Source organism: Sebastes umbrosus, chromosome 10, assembly GCF_015220745.1.
Source record: "Sebastes umbrosus isolate fSebUmb1 chromosome 10, fSebUmb1.pri, whole genome shotgun sequence".
NCBI classification, from domain to species: domain Eukaryota; kingdom Metazoa; phylum Chordata; class Actinopteri; order Perciformes; family Sebastidae; genus Sebastes; species Sebastes umbrosus.
Window position 1 is genome coordinate 21857568 of NC_051278.1, and position 24619 is coordinate 21882186.

A 24619-nucleotide genomic window follows, 5' to 3' on the forward strand; every position below is an offset into this window, starting at 1 on the left:
AGGTGGCCAAAGAAGCCAACCTGACCATGTTCTGTCCAGCGAATTTACAGTAATGGCATCAGATCAGAGTTATAATGTGCCCCTTTGAGTCCTACAGTCCTGCTATCAGGCTACTAAATGCCGACGGTAATCATTTTAAGTGAATTGAGTGAAGTCTTTGTGGCTCACTTTTGCTGTGTGTGTGTGTGTGTGTGTGTATATGTATATATGTATATCAGGACTCAACAATAAGGATTGCCCGCTTGTCCAAGGAAAGTGAAATGCCATGTTGGGCTAGTAAATCTAGCAAGTGGCAAGTGGTAAAAAAGAATTAAACACATTTCCGCAGCAGGTGATGGAAGTAGCTACTGTAAGGAGTGAGCCATCTTGCTTCTTTCTCAAAAAGAAGAAACATGACAATTAACTTCAGTCTTTTTTGCTATTTGAAAAACGCGAATAAATAAAACTATTTGTATAGGGGCAAGTAAAAATGGACTTTGGGAAAGTACATTGCCTGACCGGGCATACTTACAGTATGTGTCTGTCAATAGTCATTTTTAAATGACTGTTACATTGGGTAAAGCTGCAAATGAATTTCCCTTCTTGGGATAAATAAAAGTTGTCTGATTCTAAATCTGAGATGATTCTTCTGCACTCAACTGAAATGATTTAAGAATCACCTTCAAAGTTTATATTATATCCATATCATTGTGCGTGCGTGTGCCTGCATCCTGCACATACTGCCACTACTGCCACTACTGTACTACAGTTACAGCAAGCAACACAGACTGATGGTGACAGCATTATGTGGTCTAACGTAATCTGACACTTTTTCCAAACACGTACTGTATATTAAACTTACAAACAATGCCTCACTTCCTGTTTACACAACTGTGCTGTCTGTCACATTCAAAGGCATCAGAAAATTTAAAGCAGTTGTAAAGTAAAAGTCTGCATAAGTTACATATAAACTATGTGGAGGAAGAGTCAACTCTGAGGGAGAAACAGTAAAAGGAAGTAAACATTTTTACTTAAATTGTTAATTAATTTAATCCTGTGTCTCTGTGCTTTTATAGTTTTAAATTTAATCTTTGTGTTTCTTTTATTTCTATTTCATTCTATGCATTTTCTTGACATCATGTCTTTTAGAAAGCACTGTGTGACTTGAACTTGTTTTTGAAATGTGCTCGATAATAATTATTATATATATTTTAAAGATATGTGAGGTCAAGAATGAATCCATGCGCACTAATTATTATTATTAAAACTAAAGTATCAAGACAGAAATGACAATAATATATGAATCTTAAGAAAAAATGATATGATTCATATATATTGTTCAATATGTGACGTTGCTTGTTACTGCTCCAACACCTGACACATCCTTGTTTTAGTTCTTCATCTTTTTACCCTTTTTCATTTCAGTGAGGCAGATAAGAAACGTATCCACTCTAGACTTGATGTCTAAATGCTAAGGCTGCTAAAATGAGCTTATAAATAAAGAGCCTTCATGGAAAAAAAAAATTGAGATTTTGGACAAGGCTTTGAGAGCCATCCCAGGACGGCGATCCGTTTTATAAGGGGTTAAAAAAGTCAGTGCTACAGATTTGTATTAGTGCAGATAAAGATATAAAAAATAAAACGGAGGTAGTGAAATCCTGTTATTTTAAGAATTGTAGCATTTTCTACAAAATTAAAATTAAAAAGGGAGTCCTCTGAAAAGTTATTTTTGTACCTTTTCATGTATCTCCTGCGTGGATTGGGCATCGCAGAAAGCCACGGTGGCCAGGTCTTTGAGGATGGGCATCTCCACGGTGCAGTCGCGCCCATCAAGCAGCGCCACCAGGGGGCGCGGGTGCATAGGCCCATTCATAATCTGAGGCCGAATACCTGCAGAGAGAACAGAAATGAGAGAAAAGAGAGGGAGTTAATTATTTATGTCTGGCACACACACAGTCAAGTGAGCTGCAGAAGAAGCAGTGAAATGTCGGAAATGCATCCCGCAGCAGGAAGTGTTTACACAGACTGGGACTGTGTGTTTTGCCTGTGTGATAGGCGGAATCATTGACACACACACACACACCTGCCTGAATGTGTGTAGTTCTCTACTTTAAACCACTATCATCGTCTCCCTTACCTGGCAACACTGGTCGATATCACACACACACACACACACACACACACACAGTGCTGGTGATATGAATACCCCCCTCTCTCGCTGTTATCCACACTGTTACCAGGCAACAGGTCCTTTCACCCCATGAGGTCATCACCTCCATTATCCTATCACCGCACAGAAGCCGGCAGGCCTTCAGTGTGTGCGTCCCTGCACCTTCCTGTACATTACACACCTTTCACACACACTCTGAAGAAAAATCAGCGGGTATTCAATAGTTAAGTTTCGAACTTGTGCTCGTCTCCAGGTCTTTGGTCTCTCTTTGTCCTCGCCTTGCAGTCGAGTTGTGATACGGTTGCCCTTCAGGGAGGAAAGTGGCAAAAAAGACTGCTGGAAACTAGAAACGTGCGAGTACTGATGAATTCCGAGAGTCTTACGCGACTTATTGAGTCGACTCTGTCAGAATGTGCCAATTAACTTACTCTCCTTAAAATCAATGAGATGTATTCTATAGGTGAAAACTGAGGAGGAAATGTGAGCGTGGACCCAAATTCCACTAAAATGAGGGAAAAGAGAAAGGAGAAAGGGTGGAGGGGGGGGGGGTCCGCACACCACCACTCTCTGGCTCCCTGCTGCCTGTTGTCATGGTGATTAGAGGATTTGGGCAGGATTATGAAATATTTTATTTAGTGACATCTGCGCTGCTGGAGAGGACATCCAAGCCTGCTCGCTCCATGTCTGTCTCTCTAACTCCTCCAGTTTTGGGAAGCAAGGACGGTGTTTGTGACCTACACGACTACAACATGCTAACATATGTACTTTATGCAGATCAGATGCGTATAATGGAAAAACAAAAAACAAGAGGTTGAATGTAAACGTGGCAGTGTTTCGGTTAACTGCGCTTCAATTCTGCTGCAGTAGGCTCGTTTTCTGTCGTGCACAGTTAATGGAAAAGGTTGCATTGATTACTGATCCAAGTTTTAGAGAAGACGGCCCTCTGGTGATGCTAATTTCTGGTACTCGTCTACAATTTAAATGCTCTAAAAACCCATTTTCTCAATCGGCTGTTTACTATGAGTGACGGGATCCTAAATGAACGCAAACATTTCTGCCAAACAGTTTTGGCTGTTTCACGACAGATTTCTGTATTTGTGTGTATTTTTCTGTGCGCTTCTCACTGGTTTGAAAATTTCCAAAGCTCAGTTGTGAAAAAAGTTTTAAATTTGAATCTATATTTGATGCCAGTTGTTGAGTTGTCGGTTTATGTTGCCAGGCCACTGTCAATAAAAATCTGGTCACACCACACCCACACAGTCCTGATGAAGCAGAGTAGCAAAAAATTTGCTTAATAAATAATAACCAATAATGTTATCTTTCCAAACTTTGACTTTAACTTATTAACTAGCTTATTTAGTCATGAGTACTTACTCTGTTATATAGAATTACTTACATTTCAAGTCAAGTTTTCAAGGGCTTTAAGCTTAAGAGAAAGTCTTTTCCAACCAGGCTATCTTTAAAGGGGACCTATTATGCTTTTGTGCTTTTCCCCTTTCCTTTAGTGTGTTATATACTTTTTTGTGCATGTAAAATGTCTGCAAAGTTATAAAGCCCAAAGTTCACGCCAAAGGGAGTTACTCTCCCCCACAGAAACACTGCTCCTGAACTGCCTGAAATGCCTTGCTTGAAGTCCCGCCTTTTATTCCGCTACATGATGATGTCACCAAGTAACACATTTGCATAATACCTGCCTGGAGGCTAGTTCGGCAGACCCTCAAATAAAGCTAGTGTTCAAGCGGAGCTGGAGCGGAGTCCGAAGAGTTTGGTTCGGTTGACCAATCGTAACAGTGGGCGAGCTGACAAATCAGAGCAGACTGGGCTCTTTGGGAGGGGGCGGGGCAGGAGCTCAAACAGAGCGTTTCAGATAGAGGGTGAAAAGAGGTGCTGCAGCACAGCCGGTATGAGAAAAGTAAAGCGTTTTGTAAACACTAAAGCATGTCGACATGTTCTAGTAGAAACCCCAAATACAAGTATGCACCTGAAAATAAGCATAATAGGTCCTCTTTAACAATAACATCCCAATTCAGTATGAAAAATTTCGTCCCGCGTTTTATATTTCTCAAAATGATTTTTCCCAGTCAATATCACTTAAGCCTAAGTTACACAAACTAGTCTTTGTGTAAACTCAAAGCAAAATCGAAAATTATGGAGCTTTTATAGCGAGCAAACTTGTCCATTTTAGAAAAGATTCTGAATGCCACGTAATACAAACTTTAGATTCACATTGTACCTTTTACAAGCTACATGCACCTCTGTGGTGCCACATCTTCTAAGGATATGCAGCGTTAAATGGATGCTGAAAACACACAGGCTGTAAATTATGCAGAGTCTGATGCCTTTACGCACATGCAAACACACACATACACACACACACATTCAACATAAGGAATAACAGACCACCTGCGCTAGACCTATCAGAGAGAAATGGAAACAGGGGATTAATTTGAAAAAGAGCTTAGCAGAGTGTCATTAATATCACAGCTTTGACAAAGTGACATACAACCTGCAGTTTTTTTTTCAGAGTTAATTCCTCTAATAACTGGTGGTGTTCTCTCAGGTGGTCTGTTTCTGTCTCTGTTTCTATCAAACCACAGAGGAAAGTGAACAACGTTCAGACATCTCGGAGGCGATAAAGTGAGTTGTGCAGCTAAAACTCTCTACAAGCAGAGATGACATATAGAGGAAGAGTTCACCACTCAGGGAATTAAAGATGAAGAAGTAGGAGAGGAGGGGAGCTGTGGGAAACAGGATGAGGAGGGAATGAGGACAGTCTGGTGACGGATGAAAATAAAAATGTATCATCGGATCTCTTAAACTTAACATCTCAAGTAGGTTGCATACTTACAGGGTGAATTATATTACACCACTGATCACTTTTTAAACTGTGGAATAGGTCTTTAATGAGGTATTCCACCGATTTTACACATGAAGTTCAGTTTGCTCGTCACGAGACTTAACCCCTTAACAATCAGCTAGCCGGCCCGCAGGCTATTCTGTTTTACAGAGGCTGTAACAGGCTCAGTTTTCAAGCTACAGGAAGATACTGGTATGACATGAAACTAAAAAACCTAAGGAATCTATTATTACCAACCTATGTCATGCTAGCTTGTCGGGAAGAAAGCTAAATTTAGGCGAGGAAAAACTGGCATGGCGATTTTCAAAAGCGTCCCTTGACTTCTGACCTCAAGATATGTGAATGAAAATGGGTTCTATGAGTACCCACGAGTCTCCCCTTTACAGACATGCCCACTTTATGATAATCACATGCAGTTTGGGGAAAAAAACATGCAGTTTTTTTGCAGGCAGTACAAAAGTGTTATTTTTGCCTATACTAAAATGGTGTATTTGAAGATTTCTGCATACTGGGGTCCATAAACAGTTTTGGAATTGCATAACTTGGGTATCACTGTAAAGCTGAGACTATTGTGGATCCAATGAGCCCAATTGTATTCATTTGTGATGATGTTAGTCTCCATAGTAGCCATTTTATTGTAGTGACACCATTTTTTTTTTTAAATTTGACGTCACTGTATAAAATGACCTGTGGTGACCTCTAGGATAATCACAGCCTCATGAAACTTTACAGCCACAAACTAGCGACCTAGAGCATTCAGAGGATGGATGGCTTTCCTAGGTAGATTGACAATAAGAGGGTTTCTGAGCAGTTTACACAACAGAAGTGCGCTCTATTCAATCTTTGAAAAATGCAATTCTTGCAGAAATCTGCAAATGTCATGCAAAAGTCTTTATTACCAAATCACAGCATGGCTTTTTTCTATGGTGTTCCTCAAGTTCTTGGTGTTTTAATGTGGATTATTGATAATTTTTTATCAATTCAAATGATAACAAATGGATAAATTTAGCACCAAATCTCTGTAATAAACGGTATCAACCCAAAAATTGCTGCAACAATTTATGAGACATAATAGAGCATGGGAATGGCCATCACAAACTTATAGCATCATGCTCTAAGCCCTTATATACTTTCACAATTTATTTAAATTGATTAATTAATTGATTCATTATTTTTTATTTCTTATTAACGACTAGAACAACTGACACACAGCTTTCCCAGCTTTCAGATGATGTAAACCACTTCTATGTGACATCTACTGCTGACGTTTTATCTATTCCTGAATGTCCCCTGTCCCGTACCCCTCTAAAAAAGACGGCAGAATGGTAAGGGGTTAACATTTTTTAACAGAACGCCTGCAAACTGGATGTGTGGAGTTTAAAAGATGTGGGCATTTAGACGGCAGGACAGGTCGAATGAAAAACACTTTTGAATGATTGGAAATGTAGTATAAAGTGTTTTTGGAGCTTCACCAATGCTTGACACTAAAAGTCAACATATCTTAGCCTCTGATTTTTTCAATTTTGATTATTCTTTTTTAAAACTGTCTCTTGTGAGTTCTCCAATTTTATGAAATCTGCAATACTTCATCACAGCCTCCATTGAGCAGTTTAAAACCAGCAGAATGATCATTATCAGTTAAATCACCGCTTGAAACTTATTTTGATGAAACTATGTTCTGTTAGTTATTACTGACCTTTTCCTCCAGTTCTGTTTTTTATTATTATTGCTTTGCTTTTATGTTTTACGTTTTGCTTACTCCGTTTTCAGGGTTTTGTATTGATTTTACGAGTTGAGGGTTTTATAACTGCTTTGTGAGCCACTTTATAAATTGCCGTAGAGATAAAGAGATTGTGGTTTTATTATATTTCATTATATCACAGCCATTAACATTATTATTATTGTGCGGCGCCCATAATAAAGGCAGGGCTTCATAAAAGCCTAAAAGATATCAAAAGATAATAATGATGGGAAGAGCAGAAAGGTGCATAAAAAAGAAATAAAGTGGAAGAGGTGACCTCCATCTTTCTGTTCCTAATATAAGCTGAAAGCATGCATTACTTTCACAGGAGGGACTCATGGTGTGTGTGTGTGTGTGTGTGAGTGCGGTTAGTGTGTGTTAGCGAGGAGGACGAGGAGGAGGAGGGGCTGCTTGCCAAACACACCTGCGCCTCCTCATCACACTCCTGCAGAGTTCATTATCACAGCTCAGACTGGCTGAGCAAGAAAATACTTCTATCATCTAACAGTCACACACGAGGACACGTACTGCTACTCACACAGACGCGGCCTCGCGTGCACACATGAAAACACAGTAACACACACTCCCGAGATGAAAGGACAGAAAAGCAGCGAACATAGAATCTCTTGCTTATATATTTCATACACACGCATAAGCAAGAAGCCGCTAGTGGAAAAAAGCAGCGTCACTTGTAGGAAGTAGGTCAAACTGCTGTTGATTAATTATATCCTATTTGCTAATAGCCTTTCTCCAGCCTAATAAGGCAGAACGTGGCACCGCATTTAACACTTGATGAATCTGCGGATAATTAACGCCTAACAAGGCTGTTAATGAGGGTCTTAATGACTCGGATACCTGGCCAGTGATTTCAAGGAGCTCTTTGGTTTTGGACAGAGAGAACTGAATCTTCTCTCAGTAACTCAGCCAGAGAGAAAAAAAACTGAAAATGGCAGTATGTTTATCATACATGAGGACAGGTTTAGACAAGGGCTGTCAAAGTTAACGAGATAATAACGCGGTAATTCAAATTGGTTTTAACGCCACTAATTTCTTTAAGGCATTAATGCAACTTGCGATTTTTAGGTTGTAGCGGGCTCAGATTTAAAGCTAAAGTAAAGATTCTGGTATCATATGAAACTAGAAAACCTAAGGAATCCATTGGTTCCGACCATATCATACTGTTAAGAAGGAGGTTAAATAACGCTCCAAACTTATGCTAAATTTTGGCGAGGAAAAACTGGCATGGCCATTTTCAAATGGGTCCCTTAATCTCTGACCTCTAGATATGTGAATGAAAATGGGTTCTATGGGTACCCACAAGTCTCCCCTTTACAGACATGCCCACTTTATGATAATCACATGCAGTTTGGGGCAAGTCATAGTCAAGTCAGCACACTGACACACTGACAGCTGTTGTTGCCTGTTGGGCTGCAGTTTGCCATGTTATGATTTGAGCATATTTTTTATGCTAAATGCAGTACCTGTGAGGGTTTCTGCACAATATTTGGCATTACTCTGTGTTCTTAATTGATTTTCAATAATAAATATATACATACATTTGCATAAAGCAAGCATGTTTGCCCACTCCCATGTTGATAAGAGTATTAAATACTGGACAAATCTCCCTTTAAGGTACATTTGGAACAGATTAATCGTTATTAACTTTGGACAATCATGCGATTAAGCGCAATTAAATATTTTAATCGACTGACAGCCCTAGTTTAGACAGTAATAAATCCACAACTGCCCGGGCAATCATAATGTGTACTCACAAAGAAATAAACACACATTGTGTTGGAAAGGTGTTGTTGACTGAGGCTCTGTAACAGTCTCCTATCACCGTCCCTCCAGGGATCATCTGTCACATCAAAGTTAATGAGTTTTGGGGCTTTAGTCTCCAGTCTCACGCTGTCAGAAGTAAACTACACTTCACTACACTACATTTACGCCATCATTTTGAAGTTCTTAAACCACTCAGTGACAAGCTTCAACTGCACCAACTGTGTCAGGAGGGAAATGTTATTTAGAAAAAGGGCCGAGTTGTCGACATATGGGATGACATTCTCAAGCAGGTGCACCGTGTGCTCGCCAATTTCAAATAGTCCACAGAGATCATATTTCTTTTACTTTTTTTTTGAGTGCACAATAATCACCAATCACCGAAGGGTGAACATGCAAACATAACAGTACACAGAGTATCCTCATATCCCCCGTCCCTTCCCTCTATCCTCATACTCCCAAGTAAACAGAAAAGAAAAAGCGCACAACAAAACACACAAACCAACTAAAAGTATACTTCAGTATAGGGCTTGGCGGTATGGCCAAAATCTTCTATAACGATCATTTCATAGGTCATTTCATAGGTCATTTCATATCTTGATCATAATAACAATATATATCATGATATAGCATGATTTCTGGTAATTCAATAAATAAATATTCTATATTGAATAACCACATGTTAAAGCCTATTTTTGTATACTCCTGTGTGAATTAAATACTTGACAAATAAGAAAAAAAGAAATATAGGCCTAGCCTTATCACAATACAAACGATATAGAAACATTTATACAATTTGTTTTGTTTTGATGACAAATATCGTCATATTGCCCAGCCCTACTTACGTATATTTTCTGAAACCGCACTTTAGTATCCCTTTTATCTATTCAGAAAGTAAACTAAAGCTGTGTTATATTGAAACCTCTCAGGTTGTGTTTTGTGTGTTAAAAGTCTTATTCAAGATGCGCTTGAATATAATGAGATTATACTATTGATGTGTTCTTGGCCTACCAAAATAATACCATTTTAATAAATTTACTAATGTACAATCTAAGTTTCATAAACGTCTCATGCGTGCACTTTGAAGAAGGGTCGGTAATGCTGAGAAACTACCGAGAGTTCACTGGATTAAAAAAATTATCCAACAGAAAAACGCAGCCCAGTGTTGCCAACTCTTTTCCTAAATCTGGTGAGAAAGTTGCCAAGTCGGCAACTCTGACAGTCCGTCCCTTCTGGCCTCCCTCCAAAGACACTCCCCCAAAATTATCATGAACGTAAACAACGAACATGGCTATTGTTACTACTCACAGGTGTCAAGCTAGCAGCATGTGATTTATTGATTGACGTCGGGATGTAACGAGAATTTCAACTAATAGAACAAAAAATGTATTTGAACAACACTACCAACCCTACATTTAAGTATGGATTACACTTACAGCAAATCAATGATTATCACACTATAAATATAATGAAGCACTAAATAGACATTGCAAGTATACCCTCAGAAAAGCACAGTACACACCTAGTATACCAACAATATATTTTCAATATAGAAAAATATACTTGTTTTTGACTTGAGTGAATGCATGCACGTACACACGTCCCCGTGCACGCACACACACACGCATACGCACCCATACACACACACACACACACACAGGGGAGAGAAACAAAACAAAAAGGAAAAAAGTCAGCTGTAGCTATATCCATAAAGGCTCCCAGTCAAGAGCTCACATTTCTGAAATTAAATTAAAAAATATATATATCCATAAGAGTGATGTCATAAATGTTTTTGGAGGATGTATTTCAAACTCTTTCAAGATGCACATTTGACCGCAACTAAAGGTAATGTTCTGTCTTTTGCCACTCTTCTAGACGAGCAGTATTACTCAGATGAAAGGAAGCTGCTAGAGGATGTCTTGCCTTAAAACTTAAGAAAATATGCTACACTGTTCGTGGATCTGATAAGAAAATGTATAAGGTCAGGGCGTCTTTTCAGGCATACTTTCAGTGCTACCATTTGGCATGAGTATGTGGTGTTGACTTCTTACACTCAACTCTACCGCAAGACTCCAGAAATGTTTTTTTAATTCACCTTAGTTTTTGTCTTGTATTTTTTTGTATTTATTTCTGTACTGTATTTATTGTAATTGTTATGTTTCTCAAATCATTCAGTTTGTTACTGCGTGAAAACAACATTTGGTTTGTTTTAGGAGGGTCGAGGTGTACTTTTGATTTATGTTGAAGAATATAACCTGCTATCATGTGAACTTTGATATCGTACAAACCAATATGTGCTTTTTTTTTTTGTTTCTTGGGTTGTTGTTTTTTTTTTAAGAAAAAGAAACAGGGCTGAGTGATATGGTTGAAATCAATACCACAATATAGATTAAGAATATCTTCACTGATATAGATATACAACACAATATGGCAAAGGTATACAAAATCACAGCTTTTTTTCCTTTACATCAGATAACACTATTCAAATATGTGACGCAAAAGCTTTAATGACTTATTTTGTTATTTTCCAATTTCAATTTACTTGGAATAATTTATTTGGACAGCAGAATTACTAAACCACGAGCAGAAATGATCAGTTCTGGTAGTGATATTAAGGGAATATTACACTGCCTCACTGTATATCTTATTTGGTTACTGCAGGCTTCTGTAAACTAAATGCTGATTACCACATGGACATGATTGGTCCTTGGGGAATATTACAGAGACTCAGATTAGCTTGCAGCTGCAGACGACTGTAATAACAGTCATCTGCTGATGTTAAATGTAAGCAGTAACATAACTGCGAACAGTTACCTTAGGTCTGTAGAAGAGAATTAGGCACATTTGTATCTATCATGTATTACGAGAAGACAGTTTGGGTCATGTTGAGATCATGTTATTCTGTGTTAAAAGAAATCAAATAATAAGAAAACGCACCATTACGTCAGCCTTCATCTCAAATGGCAAGTTATGGATTTCTAAACTAGTAACAGGAGCACAAAAGGGGAGAGCATAAGTGAGACTTATTCCAATAATCACCCTAGGGTGGCTCCTACCACCCCCACTGATCACACAGCAGCTGGTCTCATGGCAGCACTTGTAGGCCAGAGGTCCAGCTACTAAAGAATGAAAAAACTGATCGCCTATGGCTCTTTATATTTACTTCACTTAACTCATGTCTTGCCACTTTCTTTCTGTTAACATCCATCTCCCTCTCTCTCTCCCTCCCCAGTTGTGTCGACACCAGCCTGGGGAGTTTGGCAGCAGCTTGTCAGTCGCCCCACCCAGCAGCCCGGCCCTATCTCGTTCCCATACAACTAAATTGCATTCTGAGTTAAATTAGGAAGGAAATGTACTTTGTAGCGGATTACGTTTGTTTTTTTACGTATCACAAATACCTTTGTACATCTGCAGACGGCCGCAGCAAGTGACGTAGTACAACAAGCGACGTGCAGAGAAGGTGATGTAGTATATCGAGTGACCATGAATGAAACGTTATTGAAAAATGACGGGTATAACCAGCGAGAAAAATCCACTGCTGGTGGGCAGAAGGGGAGGTGGATGGGTTTAACAAACACCGGACTCAACAAACACCCCCTGGGAGACTGATGTTTGTGTCCCGTGTGAAACATAGTCATTTCTTGCAATTGTTTTTTACGTAATTTTAAGACGAACCATAATGTTTTTTCTTAACTAAGCCTAACCCAGAAGGTTTGTTGCCTAAACCTAACTAAGTAGTTTTGTTGCGTTTTGTTTTGTTTCCATTTACAATGTTAATCACGTGTTTAAAACGGATAAAACTGTTTAAAACTGGGATTGTAATCCGGGAGAAAATACGCTCCACTCAAAGCGTATTTTGGTTATGCAGTTTAGTTGTATGGGAATGTAATTTTGTGTGAGACAGTGTCGAGCAGCCAGAACCAGAACCTGGATTCTAGGAAACAAAAGCAAAGCCAGAACTGTCCTTGTCCAAACACAGAGTCCCACCCAACACCAGACAAAACCCCAGACTAATTCTTCAGCGGGGCAAAAATGCACCACAGAGCCGTTTTTCAAGTGCCTACTTGCTGTTACGTAAACTTCTGGGAGCAGGAGTAGAAATAATAAATGACTAAAGATGGTTTACATTAGGCGCTAGGATATTTTGGCTGGTAGTCATTCGGATAAAAATGCAAATTGCTTGTGTCAATTTCCTGTTATTGTACCCAAAGTATTTTTCTCGACAGCCAGCATTGTCTGTAAGCCAGCAAGTAATAAAGAAAACAAAGCCAACAGCTTGACTAACTAAACCGTGTTCAGTGTGACAGCAGACGGTCTTATCCAGCGGAGGTCATGTGTTGCTACATCCCTCAAGGGAAGCTTGAATGGACTAAGACTGATATCATCCTTTAGCCAACGCTAATCACAAACTGCATGATTCTCCAGGAAGTACGAAAACTTTTGGCAAGAGCTGGCAAGAGCGTACTTTAAACCACAAATGGATTACAGATGTTCCCAACTAAAAAGCCTTTTTGGATTCAGACAACAGAAATAGAAGTCATCTTTTTAAACGCTAGAGAGAGAGAGAGAGAAAAAAAACTCACAGAAATATGTCTCTCCTTAGTGAATACGATCTGGTGTCTAATTCTCTCGTTTGGAAGGGGTGATCTTGGAAAAGCGGCTCAGAAAGCTTCGCTTGCCAGACGCTGTGAGTCAGAGTTTTCAGAGGGAGAAGGATAATTTCCTAAATAGAGCACAAACAATCGATGAAAGAAAAATAAACCCCAGCTCAAACCTGTGTTTCTCCCCTTGGGTTTGGAATCTTTAAATTGGTATTTAATAACATCGCACTACGCCGGTTATCTCCATTTCTAAAGCTCTATTCTCGGACGGATTGTGTTGCTCTGGTTTTTGTGGTTTCACGGATCTCCAACGTGCCTCGGCTGGTTTACAAAGACGATTTCATTTGGAAGTTGACGCGCTCCCCACAGATTTACTTGTGGCTTGTTTGTGAAGTTGTCCCACACTCTGAAAGGTAAATTGTCCACTTGGGGACCGCAGAGTCGTATTAACTTACCTGCACTGTTGTGATTTCCTGAATAATTACACTGTGTACTCTGCCATCTCAAATCTCTGTTAATAGCCTTCTGAGACAGTTTAGTATCCTCACCTCACAGAGGAGAGACACACTTAAGGGACTCTTTTATATCCTGATGTCTTTTTCAACTGACTCTAAATTACAGGTGATTTCTTCCCAGTAAACCACTCATTCTTTTCACTCTCTGCTTGCCTCTTTCTCGCCCCTAGTGTGAAAGGTGATGAAATGCTGCTAAATTACTGAGACCGGTGTGATACATGCCACGGACGCTCCCACGCCGGTCCCCGCATCAGTGGAACAATAAAACTGCAAAAACAAAAGGAAGTGAGGAAGATTTTCCATGGCAAGATGATGTCAGGGCCACAGCAGCGGTCGCTGAGTTCACAGCGAGCTTTCAGAGAAAACTACTCCGCAGTTGACGCGGAGCCAAAAACGGGCTCAACGGGCTTAGGACCAACAGCTGGTTCTGGTTACCTAGCAACTCCCAAGCTGGGGGCCTCAGTGATGGGATAGTCCGAGAGCGAGAGGAGGAGGAGAAGGAGAAGGAGGGGGGGGCTGAGCCGATAACCCAGTGGGCTTTTCTTTGTGGCAAGTGCAGCAGTGAGACAGGAAAAGCTTGATTTCCTGATATCAAATCTCGGCCCCCAAAAGGCAACGTGCCACGGGCCACCCAACCTGGCAACCCTCAAACATGGAGGTTTGCACAAGTGACACGGTCGGTGTTTCTCTGCGGCATTTTCCAGGGAGGCATCAGGAGCACAAACATGCTCGCTGTTTTATTGCGCACACACACGCGCGCTTAGAGTTTGGCTGCACTTAGCTTCACACACACCCACAGATGATAACCATTAATGATCAGTGATTATCCGGGATGTCACAGATTTGTTGGATAAAATGTTCAAGGGCATTCACAGCTCTCAATGCCAACGCTCCCTTTCTACTCTACTTCTGTTCTCTCAGTGCTGGTTGTGTACATCCACCTGCATGCTACATACAATATAAAAACAGCAAATGATACACTCTATAACTGCGCATGCATGTTAAGAAGAAACCGGCGCCTGTATTCTTGGGAGTGTCTACTTTCTTGAGTGTGTTTACGATCCCCTGGCATCGGTAGAAAAAGAAGGGAGGTGTAATCTTTTTTTTGGCAGACTTGCCTCCTCCAGGCCCCCACCGGACCCTATCAGCGCCCCGGCTACACCGCCGCCACCCCGGCCTGCTTCTTGTTCCACTATGTGGACACACAAAGACCTTGTTTGTCCTCCCTCCGCCTGCCCTCCTCCAAACTTATCACCACCCAAACGCCCGGCCAAGAGGGGGGCGAGGGAGGGGAGAGATAAAAGGATGAGAGAGGAGGCCAGGATATGTCGAAGTGTAAGAGAGAGTGGAGGAAGAAAGATGAAAACATATGCTGACAAAAAGATATCACAGGTGGTGTCAGTGGTAAATACAACACGACATGAGAGAAGAGAGCATCCGTCCATCCATCCAGCCATCCATCCATCACCGTCTCCTCTTTAAATGTTGTCTTTTGTGCTTCGCTAGCAAGGCCTGAAAACAACCGGGGTCCTGAGACAAAAGCAGCTGTCAGTGCTGATGAACAGCGGACAGTGCACTCGGGCTTTACTTCACATGCACACACACACACACACACAAGCGAGTGTGTGCAGATCAGGAACATGTATACACACAAACACACACAAACCTGGCAGGAGACGGAGATTAGGAATCTGAGCTCAGTTACGTCCACACAGGCAAGCACTGACAGTTACAAACCATGGACACAAAATCAAGAAGTATAAAACACATTTAACACATATCAGTCTGCAGATTAATATGAAAACTAAACACATTTTCGACTGAATATTTCAGCCCAATGCCTCTAAAAGTTATGTTTACTCTGACGGCATTGATTATTTACAGTAAACGAGGTATTTCTGCGATGTTGACAACGCTGGGAAAAACGGGGAGATGATTATGAGCCCCTAGAGTCCCACCACGATTAAACTAGTGTTTTGTGGTCGAAATTATATTTTAAATGCAATTTTTATTACAGATTGTTTTTATTAGGGCAGTCAATCAATTCTAATTTTTAATCACGATTAATCGCACATTTTTTATCTGTTCAAAATGTAACTTAAAGGGAGATTTGTCAAGTATTAAATATTCTTATCAACATGGTAGTGGACAAATATGCTTGCTTTATGCAAATAGATGTATATATTTATTATTGGAAATCAATTAACAACAAAACAATGACAAATATTGTCCAGAAACTCTCACAGGTACTGCATTTAGCATAAAAAAAATATGCTCAAATCTTAACATGGCAAACTCAAACCCAACAGGCAACAACAGCTGTCAGTGTGCTGACTTGACTATGACTTGCCCCAAACTGCATGTGATTATCATAAAGTGTCTGTAAAGTGGAGACTTGTTGGTACCCATAGAACCCATTTTCATTCACATATCTTGAGGTCAGAGGTCAAGGGACCCCTTTGAAAATGGCCATGACAGTTTTTCCCTCACCAAAATTTAGCGTAGGTTTGGAGCGTTGTTTAGCCTCCTTCACAACAAACTAGTATGACATGCTTCGTACCAATGGATTCCTTAGGTTTTCTAGTTTCACATGTTCGCAAGTTGCGTTAAAACGAATTTGAAAATGAGCCATGATTAACCGATAGATTATTAAAGATAACGAGCCTCACATACGTCTTTACATCCACAGTACACGCCTGAATACACACGCTGTGACGGACAGCATTCACACACAGGACCAACCGTCAACTCTCTCTGCATAGAGCTTGTGTGCCCATTCTTTTGTGACCTTTGACCCTTCAAACGACGGCCCGTCTAATGACACCTCCTCTCGCTGCTGTGAGGAGTTCTGTGGTTTCAAACAGAGGAAACACTGATATACTCGCATGGGTGCTTGCCCTCATGCATGCACACACTGTTTTCATGACACACTTCATTGCAAAAACATAAGAGGCTCATTAGCCTTAAAGCCAAATCCCTCCTCCCCCACCTCTCGCCATTACACACACACACACCACAGCTTTTTATTATTACCTTTGATGACTACATGCACACACACACACACACACACACATATGCTCAAGACAATGTGAAACATGCTCCTTGCCTGGGAAATGCTGTCTCCACATTCTTCAAATCAGGAGCTGCACATGGCAGAGGAAATGTGGTGGAGAGGGACAAAAAAAAAAAAAAAAAAAAGTGGGGTTTGGGGGGTATTCTCACACAGTATGCCCTGGGGTTATCCTCTCCTCTCTACCTCCTCCTCCAGCCTCCCTCCTTCCCTCTCTCTCTGTCTGTCTTCTTTTTCTCTCCCACTGCTTGTTTCCAAATCTGTCCTCCTTCGTCACCTCACTCCCAGTAGCTCCATTTCTCAGACGACTGGTACTCTTGAGCGGAGGGGAGGGAAAAAAAAAATGGAAGGTGGCACAGGAGGGCAGTGGGCGAGGAGAGGGGAGGACGGGAGAGCGAGAACTACGATCGCCACCCCCCCGTGCGGTTAAAGAAGCGGCGCCGTCAACTCCTTTAATCTCCAACCAGGGGGGGGGGAGGGAGAGAAAACAAAATTGGATCTCTACTCGTCTTCAGCCGGCAATCAGCACTTCTGAGCGTCCTCCTCTTTTCCGCCTCTTCAGCCAGATCACTCGTATCTTTTTCCTCTCTTCAGCCTCCTCTTCCCTGCTCCCTGCTCCCGTCTCCCTCTTCTCTCCCTTCACGGCAGGTTTGGGCTATTCATTCAGACGTCAGGCTCACTCCGTCAGCCTTTTGTTGCGAGTCACAGAAAGACAGAGAGAGAGAGAGAGAGAGAGAGGGAGAGAGAGAGGAAGGGGTGGGGGGAGAAAAATGGTAAAAGACGAAAAAAAGACAGAGAAAACAAGCCGGTGCCACAGCTATGCAGGAGGAGAGGAAAGAGGGAGGTAAATAAAAGAGACGAAAGAGAGGGGGTAAAAAATCCTTGAGCACCAGTCACAGCGAGAGGTGCAGCGCTCCTGGCACACGCACGACTCCCTCTTCCATTCTCTCCGACCTTCCCCTTCGCTCAACATATTTTCCTTCTCTTTTTTTTTTCCCCTCCCCTCTCTCCTTCCCTCCCTGCCCTCCCTCCCTCCCTGCCTCTCTGTTTTATTATTTGTGATCTGGCCTTCATGGTCCTTTAAGAGTGCCAGCCCCCTTTCCACCCCCTTCTCTTCTCAGTCTCGCTCCCTCTCGCTCACAAACTCTCCTTCACGATCTCGGTCTGCAATTTTGTTACCCTCGCTCTTTAACAGGAGTTGATTGGTTTTTGCCGTTCAAAGAGCCATTAAGCGTCTCATTTCCAGGCTTCAACGCGGCGTTCACGTCAACACTTGTCATGCTTGCACAAAGGACCCCGAGACGTACATGCAAATCCAGACACACACACAGGTGATGACTGTTTCACACCAGGACGGATATAGAACCTGAGGTATGCACAAAACCACACCGGAGGAATGACACGCAAAGACATCTGTGAACTTGTCTTTTTCGATTTGAAAATCCTGCAGTTGCAAAATGAATTCCCACATGTAAAAATATCTACAAGTCTCCACACACCTGCTACTGAGCTCTCTGGGGATCAGGACAAGCACCGTTTCTCAGAGTGGTGATAGTGTGTGTATACTTGCAGACACAAGCACAGTCAACTCCTACATGTGAACTTACGGTAACACTCAGAATCCTTCCCGGCGTCTAATTGATCCTGAGATTTAAACCCAAGCACAGGAGTAACAGATTAACATGTTTACTACGCTAGTCTGAGAGGGCAGCCCCACACATTGTCTCAGACTAACGACTTAAAAAGGATTTTGATAATGAAGGTTAAGAAGGGCTTCCAGGTCGTCAGACGTAGACACAACACTGTTAATTATTTTACATTTATCCTCAGTCTTTAGAAGAAAATGCCTGCAACTCCGAGGTCTGGAAAGTGAAGCCAATGCGGAAGTGCCTTAAACTTGCATTCTTTCTAATAGCCAGCAGGGGGCGACTCCTCTGGTTGCAAAAAGAAGTCTGATTGTATAGAAGTTTATGAGAAAATGACCCTACTTCTCACTTTATTCACTAAACTTTGTAAACATTAGTTTATGGTCCGAATCGCTAGTTTCAAGCCCTCTCCAATACGGCATGATGTTCATTTAGTAAATTATGGTCCCATTTAGAGTCAAATAGACCATAAAGCAGGGGATGCTTTAGGGCGTGGCTACCTTGTGATTGACAGGCCGCCATGGCGTTGTCCGAATTTTATCCCTTTCACAGTGGGTTTCAGTTCATGAAAGTTTAATTACAAACTTTTTGGTCGCCTGAAAATATCTTCTTCAGCGTTCGTTTATACTTAGCTCCGCCCTTTCTTTTCATTTCTGGTTGCAAATGATGAAGATGGTGACAGCCAAAAACCATGACGGCGACGGACGAAATGCCGAACTCAAGGTTCAAAACGGCAGTCCACAAACCAATGGGTGACGTCACAGTGACTTCGTCCACACAGGACTGAGACTGACTAAGCGTCACCACTATGGCATAGTGTGTGTGTGTGTGTTTGAGACAGAGAGAGTGACAAAGAGAGGGGAAGAGGAAGGTGATGAAAATAAAGAGATATTTCGGTAGTTTATATTTTTTAAACTACATTTTAGTCTCGTCTTTTTTCATCAGTGCAAACATTGCATGTTTGATATCGTCACCGTTAGTGTTTACTGATGTCGGCGCTGTTTCTTCTAATCTTGTGTTAGTCATGAAAAAAAAGGTCATTGACAAGCCTATTCCGTCATAGTTTTTGTTAACAAAATTAACAGTGTTTTGTAGAGGGAACATGCATTCTGAAAATCAGTCATCCGTTACAGTTACAGTTTTTCTCAATTGTTTACACACAAATACTGGTACTTGACACACAATGACCACAACATGTAACTCATGCACCAACCCCCTGAACCAATTCTGCTAAACTACAAGCACAATTCCTGCTTTACACTCAAATTGCAGTTCTAAAACACACTTTTTTCAAAACACTACACACAATTCTCTGCATTTGGCACAATTTTCATGAAGAAAATCTCGTTTTCACAAGGAACACACTGTCATTCAAAATTCTAAAGTCAATTGCCCTACTATGCACACTGACTCATCACATGGGCAAACACCTGTCACACAGTGTTACAATTAGCAATCAGAGCTTTAGCATAAAAGGGCAAACATTGCTTGTGATGTGGATGAGGTGCTGTGGCCAGACCGAAACAGAAGAGAGGATGCAGCATAGTTTTTTTTTCCCGTTTTTTTTACTGTAACTGTATACAGTAAATTCCTCTGTTGTTTTGTATGTAGACCACTGTATGTGCAACTTTGTGTTGGTTGGGATGTACACTGTGTACATTGTTTTTGTGGGGAAAATAAAATATATTTGTTACCGTGTATTTGTGTGTTCTGAGTATAAAAACAATATTCTAAAATATTTTACAACACACTTATGTATGTACTGTCTGTAGTAAGTGTAACACTGAACAAAAAAAAGGCCTAAGTCATTATGATGAATGGAGAAGAAGTGTTTTCCATTCATCATAGTGTTTTACATTGAGCACATCAGTGTTCAACTGGTTCTTATAAATGTCTATTCATATGATGGTTTGTGTGTGTCATTTGAAAACAAAATACCATTTTGAGAAGAAATAACATTGTTTTGAATGTAAAGTTTCATTTTGCAGGAGAATTGAGGGGTTTTGCCCATTGTGTGTGTGTTTTTTGATTTGTGTGTAGAGTTCTGAGAGTATGAGGCATGCTTTCAGAAAATGTGTGTAAACAATCGAGAAAAACTGTAAGTAGTGTAACTATTTTGATAAATGATGTCAAACTTTTTGATTGTTCAAGCTTTTCAAATGATTTCAAAGATTTGCTTCTTTTCCTTCATCATGCATCATAGTAAACAAAAAAATATTTGTGTTTGGACTGTTGGTTGGACAAAAGAGAGAAATTTGAAGACGTCACCTTGGAACATTATGATGGACATTTACTAAAATGTTTCTGATTTTATAGACAAACAATTAATTAATCGTGAAAATAATCTGTAGATTAATAAATAATGAAAATTGCTAGTTGCAGCCTCAAAATTGTATTAGTATATGCCAGAGGACCACAGTACAGCAGAGACTCCGGCCCTGGAGACCAAAGCTACGGTCTCCACGCGTCCTTCGACCGCGGCCAACACTTTTTTGCAAGACGGGCTTCACTAGATATAACTTTGCGGTTTTGGTGCTTCCGTGTAGTTTTTGTTGGAGTCTCGTCTGAACAGCGTAGCCACACACGAGCGCGCATGGGACACCGACCCGCAATGATTTATACGTGTAAGAAGTTACAAACAGTCCCTTTAAGTTAAGTTTAAAGATCCCCTCAAAGCATGTTTTAAGACCTAAATACTGTTTTTTCACAAGAAAAATTTGATAGACATTCTTACACTTACATTAAATCTGCTCCTTTTCATTCACTGACAAACCCAGAATCTGTGATTATGCAAACATTGTTCATTTCTAAATTTTACAGAAGTGTTTTCTCTGTTTTTACATCATCGTAAATTGAATATTTTGGGGCTTAGGACTGTTGGTCAGATAAAACAAGCAATCTGAAGAGGTCACGTCGGGTTCTGGGATGTCATGATTGACATTTTTGCTGTTTTCTGACATGTTATAGTCTACATCATCGATCAAAAAGCTTATTGACAGATGAATCAACAATGACAATAATTGTTAGTTGCAGCCCTCTGACGACAAATGAATCCATTCTACTCTGTTTTAAACTGAGCAAATAAAGAACAAAACCAACGCACTGCACTCTACTGTACTGTGTATAATAGTGTACTGCATGTATTCACTGTAAGTTCAACAGGAGTGTTGTGAGTTTAAAGGGCTCCATTGAGGAGGTTTGGTTACAACATGTAACCAGAGCCCACAAACCAGGCCTGGAGTAAAAAAGCCTCATTCATGAAAAGAGAGCACTGGAGGGAGAGGGAGAGGGGTCTACGGGATAATTTGACCTCTAAAATTCACCATCCCATCTGCCTCTTGTGATCTACATGATGCGCTGTTGCCAAATGATTGAAGCACGAGTGAGGGTGAGAGGAGAAGAGGGGCAGTGGGAAACACGAGGGAGGGGGAGAGAGAGATAGAGAGAGAGAGATAGAGAGAGAGAGAGATGGCACAGCTGCAGGTGGACAACAGATGTTGAGTTTTTTTTGTTTTCAGGGAGGCGATCGCAGCACATAAATTCTTGTTCTCCCATTCATACCCCGTCTGTGCACCGCTCCACCTCTCCAACACCATCGCTCTCCTCCTCCACCTTTTCCTTTCTCTGTGGCTTGAGCCTACTGGCCTGATTAGAGCGAGAAAGAGATGTAAAAGAGGATGTGCAAGACGGTGTGTGTGTGTGTGTGTGTGTGTGTGTGTGTGTGTGTGTGCGTGTGTGTGAGAGAGAGAGAGAGAGAGAGGATGGGGGGATGAATGGGGGAAGGCGTTGCTTATTACACCCCTCATGTATGCTGCAGGCTTAGACAAATAGAGTGTGAAACGGCATCCATGAAAAATGAAACAGTGGACAAATACATGGACACACACACACACACACACACACACACACACACACACACACACACACACACACACACACACACACACACAGTGGGATACTGACTCATCCAGTAACTGGCTGCCTTAAGTTTAGCTTCCTCAGAAATGTGTGTTTTGGCCAAATATCTGAGAAAAAACTAAATATAAATTTAGGATCAAATATGCTATGCAGTGATGGCTGCGCCACACACATACAGACGCACACACACAAATCCTGCTCCCTGTGTGAGACTAAAAACACTGTGAAACACAATCCCGTTTACAGTCCCGGGTGATCCTGAACACGACTGACATGCCTACTGAGAAATGTATAATATTTTCCTCGGGTGCAAATGAGATTCATCTGCACCTCTAAACATATCTCCCCCTCGCTTTTGTTAAAACACAGCCAAGCAAAGTGTCGAGCTCTGGAACGCCTCGTCACACACACACACACACACACACACACACACACACACACACATTGCATACAGAGAACATGGTCAGCTCTGTCTCTTCTTCATTCTGGTTTAACACCCGTGAAGATTTCATTTTCTCAAAATGAATTATTCAGGGTGACTCCTCGGTTGGCAGTGAGAGGAGAGGAGAGGAGAGGAAAGGAAGAGGAAAAGAGATGAGAGGAGAGGAGAGGAGAGGAGAGGAGAGGAGAGGAGAGGAGAGGAAAGGAGAGGAGAGGAGAGGAAAGGAGGAGGAAAAGAGATGAGAGGAGAGGAAAGAAAAGAAGAGGAAATGAGAGGAGAGAAAAGGAAAGGAAAGGAAAGGTAAGGAGAGGAAATGAGAGGAGAGAATAGGAAAGGAGGTGACAGTAAATGAGAGGAGAGGAGAGAAAAGTAAAATAGGTGAGAGGAAGAGGAAGGAGGAGGAAAGGTGACAAGAGGAGAGGGAAGGAAAGAAAACAAGACGAGATGATATGAGAGAAAAGGAAAGGTAAGAAGAGGAGAGAAAGGGAAAGGTAAGGAGAGGGAATGAGAGGAGAGGAGATAAAAGGAAAGGAGGGTGAGAGGAGAGGAAGGAGGAGGAAAGGAGATGAGAAGAGAGGAGAGGAAAGGAGAGGAAAGAAGAGGAGAGGAGAGGAGAGGAAAGGAAAGGTGAGGAGAACAGAGGAGAGGGAAGGAGAGGAGAAGAGAGGAGAGGAAAGGAGAGGAAAGAAGAGGAGAGGAGGAGAGTAAAGGACAGGAGGTGCGAGGAGAGGAAGGAGGAGGAAAGGAGATGAGAGGAGAGAAAAGGAAAGGTGAGGAGAAGAGGTGGCATGACTTTAGATGAGGAGGATAGGAGTCAGGGTCTTTCAGCTTCTCATTTCTATGTTTGAGCATGTGACCTCTTGTGCCTGTCCTTCTTTTCCGTCTCTTCTCCCACAACTGCAGTTAATCACTTCAAGTCTCGCTGAAAGGAAGCAGCAAACTGACCAAAGAGCTTTACGCCTGCACGGTCAGACTTTACACCTTTCAAGGTCCACTTTCTTTTCATGGTACCCATACAGAATATTATTACTACTACATCCACAAACAAACCGAAATGGACACGCCGGAGCCGACAGGTGTCATTCACTCTCAGAGATAATTATGTTGTTTATCAAATAAAAAAAGGAAAAAGAATTGCAGGACAGAACAGCAAGCTTGGAGTTACAGTTTAAAACACTAAGCTACCCTAGTTCTGAAACTATTTCTCAATTAATCGATTAGTTGACAACCATTTCGATAAAGTATTGATCATTCATTCATTCTGTCATTCATTTAACAAACAAATTCATTTATGTTTTACATCAATGTAAATGGAATATTTTGTGGTTTTGGACTGTTGGATGGAAGAAGAAAAAAATCAGGCTTTTCAAGAAAATTGTGAAGGGCATTTTTTCTCTTTCAGCTATTTTAAAGACCAAGTAATAAATTGATTAAATCCGACAAATAAATACAAATATTGTAAAACTCATCAGTAGCAGCTTTAAACCGGACCAAAAAATGACCATGACACTGATGAATTCAGGTTTACAAAGTGTTTCTTATTCTTATAATAAAAACAAACCAAACAAAAACTTGAGACGTCCTCCTGCTATCCTCCCTTCCTTCACTTGCTCCAAGATGGCAATGACAGAGTTTCCATTTATGTAATCTCCCGTTTGCACTCCTCCGCCCATTTCTAAGACTCTATCACTGCCTCCAAAGCAGTCAATCCTTCACTATCTAATCTAAAGCAGCCCTCTCTGTATTTAACTCCATCCCTTGGTCTCTCTAGCTGTATCTTCTCCTCTGTTCTGCTGTCTTTGGGTTCAATCAACTCCCATCTTTACTTTCCTCGTTCTCGCCTCATTTTCCTGCAGACGGGCTCTGTAACCCGCAACCACAGTCATGAATGAATGTGCTGA

At 41.2% G+C, this 24619-nt stretch overlaps 1 protein-coding gene across 1 annotated transcript in view; it reads right to left on the reverse strand.

The window, feature by feature from the left end:
* The window catches only part of LOC119495756 (C-terminal-binding protein 2-like), a 91679-nt gene that overhangs the window by 13686 nt on the left and 53374 nt on the right, over positions 1–24619 (reverse strand). The window contains 1 exon segment of the mRNA XM_037782516.1: positions 1715–1869. Coding sequence (XP_037638444.1) covers positions 1715–1869 — 155 coding nt within the window.